This window comes from Schistocerca nitens, chromosome 3 (assembly GCF_023898315.1).
Source record: "Schistocerca nitens isolate TAMUIC-IGC-003100 chromosome 3, iqSchNite1.1, whole genome shotgun sequence".
NCBI classification, from domain to species: Eukaryota; Metazoa; Arthropoda; class Insecta; order Orthoptera; family Acrididae; genus Schistocerca; species Schistocerca nitens.
This window is the reverse complement of record NC_064616.1, coordinates 919,389,041-919,402,395: the sequence shown is the minus strand read 5'-3', so window position 1 is coordinate 919,402,395 and position 13,355 is coordinate 919,389,041. Positions and strand designations below refer to the sequence as shown.

Here is a 13,355-nt window from a genome sequence, read left to right as displayed (position 1 = left end):
CAACAAGTGTCTGGCGCATTTATTACACGGGTTCCTGCTGCTAGTTATCAAGGTTTAAGTATTACAGTATTATAGTTATGGTGTTATAGTCGGTGCACGAGCAATGGGACACAGCATCGCCGAGGTAGCGATGAAGTGGGGATTTTCCCGTACGACCATTTCACGAGTGTGCAGGAATCCTGTAAAACATCAAATCTCCGACATCCCTGCTGCCGGAAAAAGATCCTACAAGAACGGGACCAACGGCGACTGAAGAGAATCATTCAACGTGACAGAAGTACAGCCCTTCCGCAAATTACTTCAGATTTCAATGCTGGGCCATCAACAAGTGTCAGCGTGCAAACCATTCAACGAAACATCATCGATATGGGCTTTCGGAACCGAAGGCCGACTCATGTACCCTTGATGACTGCACGACACAAAGCTTTACGCCTCGCCTGGGCCCGTGAACACCGACTGTTGATGACTGGAAACATGCCTGGTCGGACGAGTCTCGTTTCAAATTGTATCGAGCGGATGGACGTGTAGGGGTATGGAGACAATTTCAGGAATCCATGGGCTCTGCATGTCCGCAAGGGACTGTTCAAGCTGGCGGAGGCTCTGTGATGGTGTGGGACGTGTGCAATTGGGCTGATATGGGACATCTGATACGTCTAGACACGACCTTGACGGGTGACACGTAGGTAAGCACCATGACTGATCACCTGCATCCATTCATGTCCTTTGTGCGTTTCGATGGACTTGGTAATTCCAGCAGGACAATGCCACACCCCACACATGCAGCAGTGCTACAGAGTGGCTCCAGGAACACTCTTCCGAGTTTAAACACTTCCGCTGCCCACCAAACTCCACAGACACGAACATTATTGAGCATATCTGGGATGCCTTGCAACGTGCCGTTCGGAAGAGATCTCCACCCCCTTGTACTTTTATGGATGTATGGACAGCCCCGCAGGATTTATGATTTCAGTTCCCTCCAGCACTACTTCAGACATTAGTCGAGTGCCTACCACATCGTGTTGCGCACTCCTGCGTGCTCGCGGGGTCCCTACACGAAATTACGCAGGTGTACCAGTATTTTTTTCTCTTTAGTGTAATTGTTACAGCTGAAAATGCCCTTCATGACTGTTCATTTCAGTTTGAACGAATACATTCATCCGAAATTAAGTTGTACGCTCTTGATAAAATGGCTCTAAGCGCTATGGGACTTAACTTCTGAGGTCAGCAGTCCCCTAGAACTAAGAAGTACTTAAACCTAACTAACTTAAGGACACCACACACATCCATGCCCGAGGCAGGATTCGAACCTTCGACCGTAGCAGTCGCTCGGTTCCGGACTGAAGCGCCTAGAACCACTCGGCCACCGCGGCCGGCGCTCCTGTTTACTGTCCTGTTATAAATAATAGGGCAGCTGAATACCAGGAAAAATTCTGACACATATTTGCTTCAAGTTGAGCAATAAAAACTTTCCAGTATCACAATCTGCAACACAGTTATGAAGTTTCATTCAAACTGTGCGAAAGCTCCAAGACACTCAGAAAAATTTCACATATTAGTGGATAGAGCAACTCTCCAAGTTTTAATTCGTAATAATCAAAATGGTTCAAATGGCTGAGCTCTATGGGACTTAACATCTGAGGTCATCAGTACCCTAGAACTTGGAACTACTTAAACCTAACTAACCTAAGGACATCACACACATCTGTGCCCGAGGCAGGATTCGAACCTGTGACCGTAGCGGTCACGTGGTTCCAGTGAAGCGCCTAGAACCGCTCGGCCACACCGGCCGGCTCGTAATAATCATCACGGCATAGTTGCAGACTGCACCACTAGAGGGTAAGTATGTCTGAACGTATGGAATACTGGACTGATGTGGGCATTTTGTGTTCTTGACTTCGCTAAATCTGAGTCAGTCGTGCCATGTCCTCTCCAAGAGTTGATGGACTTTTTTTTATTTTTTATTCATTTATTTGCAGAAAGAGCTGACAGCTATAGTGTACCTGGTCATGCAACAGCAATGCTTTATATCAAAATTCAGCAAGACAGTGGAGATTTCACTCTGCAAAAATAATGTGCTTCACAACACTTCCTTCCTGACGTTAGTGGTTACCGCAGTGGCGAACTGCCTCAGTATTGGGCTATATGTCATTTCCACCATGTTTCTCCTCCTCTCCAATTGCCCCCACAGTCACCTCACTTAACTCCACGTGATTTCTTATTCTATCATTTAATTTGGAAGAGTTGCAACGAAGAATAATTAATGCGGCTGCTGATACCGGCCACGACACGTCCCACGCCTTTCCCATTTGAAAGCCGCCATCACGATCAATAAGATCTTCCGCCAAACATATTTCCACCGATTCCTCAATAAATGAATACCAGAAGGAACTGGTCGAGGCCAAGATTGTAGTGGCAGAAAATTCCATAGAATGTCCTGCAGAAATACAATGATGGGCTATGCCTGGCTTACAGTGCTACAAAAGGCGAGTGTGGCGGTCTTGCTACACGTACGTTTCAGCTACAGTGTGTCTTGTCTGACCAATGTAGGATTTGCCACACTGGTAAGGTATTCTCTAGATTCCACTCCTCCGCAATTCCAGACCATCCTTTACCGAACCAAGAAGAGTACATGTCTTTGTAGGTAGCGGGAAGATCACCTTGACATAATGTTCCCTTAGGAGTCTGTATAATTTAGACGAAATATTTCCGAAATATGGGAGGAACACAGTGGACTTGAACAGTTCTTTCTCTGCTGAGTCGTCACGTTTCTTCCTCCTTAAACCCATGCTGACCTAATTTGGAGAACATCCACTATCTTTGAACATAGACTGTAGGTGTTCCAGCTCCTTTGCAAGGCTGTCTCTATCAGACACAAATGTGCCCATGGCACCAACTTTCGAAGGACGTCCATAGTTTCTGGAGGATGGTGGCAGCTAGACGCCTGCAAATTCGTCTGCATGTGTGTGCTTACGGTAGGTGAAATACCCCAAGGATCCATCTACTTTCCGACTGACCATCACGTACAGAAAAGGCGGATAGCCGCACTTGTCCTCTTCTATCCTACACTGGAATTTCGTGGACTGAATTTATTATGCAACAAAAAGCGTGACAGTTCTTCTTCGCGGGGGTGACATACTACAAAATTATCATCTACATATCACTAGAAGACTTTTGGTTTACGTTCGGCCGAGTCAGGTGCCCTCTCCTCAAAGTATTTAATAAAACAGTTTTCTGCCAGGGAGACAGAGGACCGCCCGTGGCAAAGCCGTCAATTTATTCAGAATATTCATTGCTGAATAAAAGTAGGTTTAGGAGAGGGCGTGATGAAATATTGCCGTTCTATCGGCTTAGAACTTACTGCTAATGAGTGACAATGAAACCATGGGAGGGACCCTAGTGATGAGTGAGACAACTTCGAATCTTACTAATAAGTACGATTCATTGACTCGAAGTTACTCCAGTCTGTCAATAAAGTCACCCGAGTTGCGAATATGATACGAGCGCTTCCCCACAACAGGTCTCAGTAAAGAAGCTAGATGTCTAGCTAAGTCATACATCAGAGCGCCGATGTTTCTCACAGTAGGACGTAATGGAAGACCTTCTTTGTGGATCTTCGGAGGACCATAAAACTATACAACCTTGGTGGAATAGGGTCGTGGAGTTTCACTCATTTCACAACTTCTTGCGGAAGAGAAGAAGAAATCAACAACGCTGACGTTTTACTTTTTACTCTCCGCTGAGAGGTCTTATCAATTTTCTGGTACGTTGTTTTACTCAGCAAGCATTTATTCTGGTCATACACCTCGCGTGGCAACCTCGTAGTTTTCGTAGTACAACCATTTCAGTGGAGGAAGCATTACTCTTCTGAGGTAGAGTTTTCGTAAGTACGCGACATGTTTCACGCATTATTTCTTCTGCAGCGTCACTGGGAATAGGTCTAACAGCTTTACAGCAGCGAAAATTAAATCAGCTAATGGCAAGTTTCTAGGCGTAGACGCGAAGTTAAAGCTTTTCCCAAGCACCGACAGTGTTACCTTGTCAAAAGCTTTATCCGTAAAATTAATCACGGCGCTTCGAAAAGCACCTTTTTGTGGTAACGTCGCTTACAGGCTGGAGAGGGTTGTCTTGAAGCAGACTCGTTACAGGCCCAGTCTCACTTGACGTAGCTCAAGCTGTCGGCCCAGGAGAGGAATCGGAGTTTTGAAGCAATCTCTATGAGCACATAAAACAGCTGTTTTTAAATGGCGTCCAATTCACGGCTAGTAAAACGAATTCTCTCCTTTACTAGTGATAGACTTGCCTTAGGTATGATGAACTTCGTGGTCCTGGCCAACTTTGGAATGAGGCTATTGTCCCGGCACTTTGTAGCCTCCCCCTCACTTATCGTCCTTAATGACAGTGAAAAATTAAACCGCGTGTACCTAATGGAAATTTGGGAAAAGCAATCGTCACCGAAGTTAATCTGTCGGTAAAGAGGGAGGAAAGGGTTACATCTAAATGAAAGGAAAAATGCAAATGAAACTGGTGGAAATTAATTTTGAAAAGGGATAAAGTTAATAAAGAAAGTAAATGTGCGGCCGTTACGTTAACAATTAACTAGCGGTAATTATATATTTGAGATTTGGGGGAAATTACGGTCGCCAGTCCTAAGGACAATTACTATAGTAACTGAAAAAGAAAGGTTATTACACATATAATTAGCACTAGAAGCGTGGCAACTGAAGGTTGACACGTGTAGTGAGAAAACTGAAAGTTTGTCAGAAGTAATAAATTTCGCTACACTCTGACTTAATGTAGCAAAAGAATTAATAAAACCGGAAAATTGAAAGTTAATTTAGTGACTGAAGTTAATAGTGAGCTTTCTTTCTGAAGCACATCGAAATTCAGTAAAATACGGTTGGTCTTGGAATACCTCTACAATCATTTCAAAAGCTACTTGAATCTACGCAATTTAGAAATAAGAGATTTAACTTTGAACTTGAATTAAATGATTCTGAACAATTAACAATAGTAAAATTTAGTACGTACCAAGGTGAGCTGCAGTCACAGGTAAGCTAAAATACGGTAACAAAACTCGCACTCTTAATTTGTGCTTGTGTAATCTAAATATTGTAGCCAGCTATGAATACCTTAACTGAACTTTGAAATTAAAGCAGTGAAATCGAATGATGCTGGCGTTTGAATTTCAACGACACTCGGGTTCATTCCGGAAAAGGAAGGGACCCTGCTTGGTAATGCAATTGGGACAATGAGCAACAAAGGTTCATACTCCGTTGCTGTAATTTAGTTATGAAAATGGAACAGTTTGAAAAGCTGAGGTCTGCCATACAGTTCTAAAACTTTACGTGCTTCCAGTCTTCCTTGTTGCTTGATTGAAGGTTTGAAGCCGTCGATCGAGGAGGTGGCGACAGTCACTCATTGTCGGCCGTCGCTGTTGCAGAAGCTGGATGTTGGCGCGCCTTCTTCTCGACACGGTCACCAGGCGAAACGGGCTCTTGATGTGCACCAGCTAATGCTTCCCGTCCGCGACACCGTGTCAGAAACTATCATAGCAAGTCGAGCGCAATTACATGCTGCCCAACCCCGAAAGCGCGGCAACTCGCGGGAGCGTCACACAACACACCTGCTCCACTGCACTACTCCAGCCAGACTCTCTCCGCCCGCGCTCCACGCGACAGAGTTAACACTACCAAAGATCGTAAACACTTTCGTTCTCCACACGACCTATCGATGTATTCGTTCGATGGTATAGTTTTCCCTAGGCCAGACTCAGCGTATAAATACAAATAATATTCACAAAACAAACCAATTATATTTCGACATAAATGCATATATATACAAATAGTAAAACAATTACAATATACAAAGACACAGAAATGTTATATCTTCAGGTAACAAAATAAGGAAAAAAAAAATTGCAGTGCAATAGATGGAAATAGGAGGATATGCATTTCCGGCGTTACAACTTCTGTAAAAAACACAACAAACTAAAACAATCTCGCTCGCGTATTACGTAACTTGTCTACCCTCTGGATGTGTGACTGTATCGTCTCCCCGAAGAAGTATGTGATTCTTGGTATTTTCCCGGAGTAAAAAGTATTTCACGGAGTTTCGGGATTGCAGCTGTATGACGTCGACCTCTTGCCACGATATTTCGGCTGACAACCATTCAGCCATCTGCGTGGTGAGTGTTTTACACTGGAGATTGCTAGTTCACGTCGTTAACTTTTGTTGGCGCGGAGACGCATGAGCAAGGACAGCAGCTATATGATTGACCTCTGTCGGTTTTCGCGCCCTCTTCGAATATTTCTCGATCTTTACCGCGCAGGTCCATGAGTGACTGTGATACTACCTGTGCGCTCACTGTCGGAATGAGAGATTCTGGAGTAAAAGAGATTAATAAACGTGAGTGTCGCTAGACGTGTCACTAGCCATAAAATGTTTCCTTTCTGTAGGTATTAAAGAAATCACCGAATCCCACACCTTATACAACTGACAGCCGCTATCACGATCAATAAGATCTTAAGCCAAACGTATTTCCACCGTTTCATTAAAGATCTCACCGAGGTCAAGATATGCGTGGCAGATCCTTGGGGCCGGCCGAAGTGGCCGTGCGGTTAAAGGCGCTGCAGTCTGGAACCGCAAGACCGCTACGGTCGCAGGTTCGAATCCTGCCTTGGGCATGGATGTTTGTGATGTCCTTAGGTTAGTTAGGTTTAACTAGTTCTAAGTTCTAGGGGACTAATGACCTCAGCAGTTGAGTCCCATTGTGCTCAGAGCCATTTGAACCATTTTGAACCAGATCCTTGGGGCATTCCGCCTGTCGCAAGCCCACACATACAGACCTGTATTTGCAGACGTCTAGCTGCCACCCCTTGCCACAAATTACGGGCCTTCTTCGATAGTTGGTACCCCAGGCACATGGTGTATCTGACAGAGACAGCCTTGCAAAAAACTGGAATAACAGAATAACTGGAATACACACAATCTGTGTTCAAAGAGAATGGCCTGACACTGAACTTTGATTTTAGTCTGAGTACGGTACTGACATTACTCTTGCTCTTAGCTTCTCCTCTAGAGTGTGACGATGCAGGGGGCTCTTTACGCTTTCTTTTGCATAACACGTTGATGCCTTTTGTTATCACTGCTCTTTCTAACTATCTCAAATGTGATCTGTGTATCTTAGTTCAAAAGAACTATATTAAATGTAATAAATGCTGGTAGGTGCTCTCTTAATTACTATGTACATTACATTTGCTGCACTCATTCTGTGTGTGGTACTATCACAAGTAGACTAGCGACTCAACCTTTCGTATGTATCAATGTGCTGTTTGCTTCTGCCTAAGTACCTTCCGATCATCAAATCAGTGCCACATGATACAATAACCTACTAGTAACCATCTCACAGTGAACCTTTCTATTAATGAGATATAAATGAAACCATTATCTTTCACTATATTGTTCCTTTCCTCCTTTTTTTAATAGATATTGTGCCGCAGAAATCTGACTGAATGAGGAAAGCAAGTATTTCACATCTTTCATTTTTGTTAAATGAGCCATGAAATTGAAACTGAAGTTCCCTGCTATGAAATTAGATGCCTATACAATTAAGGGTTTACAGCAAAATGAAGGCAATTTCATCTCGAAGGAATCTGGAGTTACATGTCGTATTGACCTCTTTTCTTCCGCTTAAGAAATAAGTAGCTCCAGTCGTTATTTCTTTTATTACCAAGACATGGGCCTGCCTGTGTCATTAGTTTGTTGCCAGACAGAAGTCTCTCGTGGACTTGTCTCCTCGTTAGGTAACATGAATGTTTGTTTGTTTACGTGTACTTCACGGAACAGTGTTACTTGTTTCCTCACCTGAATATTTTTCATTTGTGTCTCGTATTTTCTGTTCTCATTAATATAATAGTGTATGTTGTTGAAAGAATAATTAGTTTCTCAGGCGACGGAAGACTGTTTAGCTCTGGGTCTAGTGATTTATGTAAAACTGATGATAAGGAAGAAATCATTTCTAGTGAAAACAGTGCAAATAGCAACCGCATTTCCATTTGGAAAAGGGAGGATGTTTTGAAAGGTTGTTTCAGTGCTAACCTCTGTTAAAATTTCGTTCATTTCTACCCTAACTATCTTAAAATATGTGCTGCTCTGAAACCGCTGATATTTTAGTAGTCATGAGAGTGCCTTCCCACCTTCATTAAGTTTTCTGTTATTAGCCATCAAGTTTTCCTTTCTCTTTCTCTGGAGGCGAATACCACGCCTCTCTCTGATTAAATCTTATCCAAACGAGAGAAAGTCAACGGCAAATTTTAATAAAAACGCTTCTGACATTTTTGCTATTCTTGTAGCGTCCAGTTACAGATAATTTTTTTTATCTGTAGAGGAAGTCCTATTATTTCTCCGATATGACAATAATCTCCTGAGATGCATATTATGCGTCTGAATATTTATATACCTCTTTTACAAAACACCGCCATTTACACAAAGTTGGAATTTTGTGATGAACATCTCTATTTTTCTTTTACAGAATAATATCAACGATAATGTATGCTTTGTACGTGATAAAGCACCTAGAACATTCCGAATTAATCTTGAAGCTCTCATAGTCTTGGACGTACATGCAAAATATATAGCAGAAGAGTTACTCCAAAAGCGTGTAAGGACTGAGGATGATTTTCTCTGGGTAGCTCAGCTGAGGTATGTAAAAGTAAACTTATGTTTTCTGTTTATACTTCATCCAATAATTACTTAAAACATTCCAGAAGATATCGTCATCTCTCTCTCTCTCTCTCTCTCTCTCTCTCTGTGTATGTGTGTGTGTGAGTGTGTGTGTGTGTGGGTGGGTGGGTGGGTTGGTGTGTGGTGGTGTGTTTCCTTATTTGTTTCTTTATTTCATTTAGTTGATCACATCAGCAGCACAAATGTACCAAGTTATATGTAACAGTACAGTACACGATTGATAATAGAGTTACATCTGGGTTTGAGACTTCTTGTCAGTATCACAATACAGTTAAAGAAGACCTCATTCTAAATATACGAACTGCATTCAGTGGAATACAATACTGACTGAAACTTGATGTCTACTACAATAATATAATGGAGAGATTGTTTATCCCTCAACAAATAAGAGGATTTTTCGTGCAACAGAACGCAAGCCATGTACTCTTTAACAGAATAGAAGCAGTGGAGCAGCTGATACAGCCTAACTGACTTCTGAAATAATTTTTCGGTATCAGTATTCTTTAATATTGGCAGGAAACTCAATAAATAGTTTAAGTCCCATGTGGAAAGTTTCTTTCTGGCTTAAACTTGAGTTTGCGTATACTGTATGCAGATTGTTCTACTCGTACATCCTTGTGTTATGGTTATGGATAGTGCTTCTTTTTGGTTGCTTACCTTACCACCTAACTTATTACTTTTAATAAATTTCAACATTTCAGCAATGTATGAGAAAAGTAATGGTAGTATTTCAAAATAACGGTCTACAAGATACCTTCTATTTTTTTGACAGTTGTTATTCTAACACCTATCTTGTGTACGTCGTAAGTGTTCATTGCCTTTGATGATTTTCCCAGCCAGGTGACTATGAAAATATGCGTAGGTTGCACTATTTAGATAGTCTCATTTGTACGTTTCTGTAGGATTCTCAGTGTCTTAATGCATAGCATTGTAGAAGCCAGGGTTATGACCTCTACTGCGGCGAAGCAAGTGGCTACGCGAAGGTCAGGGTGTAATGCTGTCTCATTCGCCGGGATGTTGGTTGAGAGTCGTGGTCATGACTAGAAGCGAGTGGCGGACCTCTAGTAAGACATCTCTGGTTGAAGTAAACTCTTATTCACGATAGGTATAAAGATGTCATTTCATGTTTCACGCAATTTTGGTTTAATTGATTGAATATGTGTATTTCATTTGATGTTCTTTTGGATCCACATGCAGAAGAACTTAGTTCCAGTACAGTCCATAACATTTTGCTGATTGATATAGACACTAGGCTTACATTCTTATCTCCTCAACGTTAAAAATTTACAGAATAAATTTTTTTACTGTTGGTTATTGGTTTGTTTTTAGGATCTCAGCTAAGCAGTTTATTTGTAGCATTATGTCTTCTTTGCTATAGTTCATTTAAACTTTTACCTTCTGCAAACAATATTGTTTTATTTGCCTGTATATCTAGAGCCAGATTATTTATGTATATAAGGGACCTTGTGGGTCACCATGAGCTACTGAACCTTCCTTAGAAAGATACTCCATCATTAGTTTGGATCCCTTATCAGTGACACTCATACAAACATTTTGTCTGCGATCACTCAGTAAAGATCTGGTCCACTCCTTAGAGACTCCTTCTAAACCACAATTTTCCAGCTTAATAAGAAGAAATAATTTTGGAAAACTTATTTGGTAAGACAGCGATCTTTATCAATTTTTTAAAATTATTTAGAACACTCTTATATCGCATAAAATACTTAATAAAATGGCAATCAGTTTCAGTCAGTAATGATCATCTTCAGAAAATTCTTCTCAGGTGGTAAGCTGAGGCAGCAGACGGAGCACAAACTATATGAGCAAAGCCACAAATGTCGACATTTCGTCATAACAAAACAACGTACAGTAACCGTTTTACAAGAGTATGCCACAATTATTACTGCCAAGATGAAGAAAACTTTCATTGATTTATATATTTTCTCACATATTTATGTTATGAGATTTTGTTCCATTGGCACAAAACAAAGTTGTCGTATCTGCTATGTTTATAGTCGTTTTTACATTTTCATAACACAGTTTTAGCTCTATTTTATTTTCAGTTGGTGGAAACTTTATGGCAGAATCAGACTCTGTGCTGGACCACAATTCGAACCTGGGATCTTTGCCTATAGCGAACAAGTAGTGTTCTACCCAATGAGCTATCCAATCACGAATTAGGGCCCTCTCTCACAGCTCTGCATCCGCTATTATCTAGTCTCCTACCGTCCATACTTCGCAGAAATTCTCCTACATACCATGTGGGACTAGCACACCTAAGAGAAAGGATACTGCGGAGACATGGCTTTGCCACAGCATTGGGGACTGTTTCCAGAATGAAAAAGCACTCTGCAGTGGAGAAAGTCTGATTTGAAGTTTCTGCTACAGAGTGAAATTTCATTCTGGAGACACTCCCCAGGCAGTGGCTAAACCATGTGTCCACAATATTCTTTCCTCCAGGAGTGCTAGTCCCATAAGGTATGTGGGAGAACTTCTGTGAGTTTGAAAGGTAAGAGATTAGGTGCTGCCAGAAGTAGAGCTGTGAGGGCAGGCTGGTGTTTGTTGGATAGCTAATTCCATAGAGTACATATCTGCAAAAGTTAAAGGTACCATAGTCGAGTCACGGTGCGATACAGATTTTGATTCTGCCTGTAAGTTGCAGATCAGTGCACACTCCAGCACAGAGTGAAATTTCCTTTTAGTGCGGTAAAGAGGTTTTACTCTCATAATAATAATTTGCTTCATTTAAATAGTTTAAGTATTCATTGAACAGCATGTTGTGCGGCTCGTGATGCTACTAGATCTCCTTGTGATTTATCTCTTCATGCCCTATCACCTCCTGAGGTGAGACTGAAGCCACATACTCCCTCACCAAGTATAATGCATCCCAAGTATACATATTTATTTTATTCTCCAAACATCTTTTCTAGATGAAACCAATTTTCATTGTTTCATAGTGAAAACTAAATTGTGATACGATTGCATTACAGACTTCACAGCTGTTCAATCTACTGCCAATACAAAGTTTAGATAATCGTCAATACTTAAACTGTTTAGCACCAAAACATCTTACGACATTTTACCTGCACATCGGTCGTTGAGTGTGTGTCTCAAGGGCACATATAATGGTTCATGATCCAATGAATTTAGCAACATAATCACCATTTACCTCACTGTTCAATAATCTAAAAATGTTTTTATGGGCAAGAGGAATATTGTATCAAATTAAAACTTTGAAGTGTCATACCAATGACAAATTATTTATCATGTATTCGAAAATAATTGAAAATTTGCTATGATACATGAAGTTGCCAATATATGTCCAAGATAGTTTTACTTTCCTTATGGAAATATTTACAACTCATACTCACAAGGAATACAATATTCCTACAACTACGGGTTTGTTCAGTACAACAGTGTTTCTGCTTAATCGAATAACAACTAAAACACCTTTAATGTAACACTGTCTTTAAAACTAAGTCTATGAATCAAAGCAACGGCACCACATTTACGTTTTATTGCTCTCAGGCGTGCACCCGATATTTCGACAGCATACCACTCTATGATGAGTGTCTTGGCTATATTGCGCTTCCTTTATACTCTTATCGCCCCCCGGTAGCAGACCACGTCGGACGGAGTGGTAGGAGGCTACAACCGTCGAATGCTGGACGCGAAATCCGGCCCTTCAGTGTTTCTGCAGATCCTGTGTGGCACTAAATTCGCGATGTGCCGACGTTGTGATGTCAGTTGGTTGAGCGCTGGGACCCATGCTTTGCTGAGAGTGAAGCTACTGTCTCTATAGATCAGGCCATCGGCCGCTTGTATTTCTACAACCTCCTTTACAATATAATCCCAAACGACGAGGTCTTAGCACTTCTGTTTGTTCATATTCCATCGAGGCCCCTGTAGGTAGGCAGGGTTCTGCAACCGCAGATTTTGTTGCTTGCTTGAGTTCTATTTGTCTCCTGCGTTCCTGGCACCTTTCTTCTACTGTCCGCACAGTCTGCTCGCTGTGTGCCTTACCGCATTTGCACGAAATACGATATACTTCCGGTTTATGGAGCCCCAAGTCGTCTGTCACCTGCAAACGTTTTTAGAGGTGGACGGAAAACGCATTTAATATTACGTCGAGGCAGGATTCTGCATTTTTGTTCGATACTTTGCCAGCATATGGTAGGTACGGTATTGTCTTGTTCACCTCATCATGTTCTGTTTGCTTGACCTGTGCTATCTGGCCGAAAGCACGTCAGATTTGTCTCCCACCGTGTCCGTTCCGCGGGTATATGAGTATGTCCTTTAGGTGGCTGAGTTCCTGTGGTTGGTTTTTTCCTATAATATTGTACGAGGCTTATGTATAAGGATACGCAGCACACCCTCACGCTGTGGAGAATGATGACAGCTGGAGGTGTGGAGACATATATTAGTGTGAGCGGCTTTCCTGTAAACAATGTGTGCCATAGTGCTATCTGACTAAGACGTCCAAAAATGGAGTTCGCCATTCTCTTCTCCCTCCATGATGGATTTGAAGCTGTGATGAAGAGTCTTCAGACGTTTGAGAAACACCTGAAGCCTTTCACTCCTATACTGTCACACCACAAATGTGTCATCAACAT

General features: G+C 41.7%; 1 protein-coding gene across 1 annotated transcript in view; it reads left to right on the top strand.

Annotated features, from left to right (window-relative positions):
- The window catches only part of LOC126249484 (dynein axonemal heavy chain 7-like), a 1,193,512-nt gene that overhangs the window by 194,691 nt on the left and 985,466 nt on the right, over positions 1-13,355 (top strand). Inside the window, exon 14 of the mRNA XM_049951137.1 lies at positions 8,531-8,700. Coding sequence (XP_049807094.1) covers positions 8,531-8,700 — 170 coding nt within the window. The remainder of the gene's footprint in view (positions 1-8,530; positions 8,701-13,355) is intronic.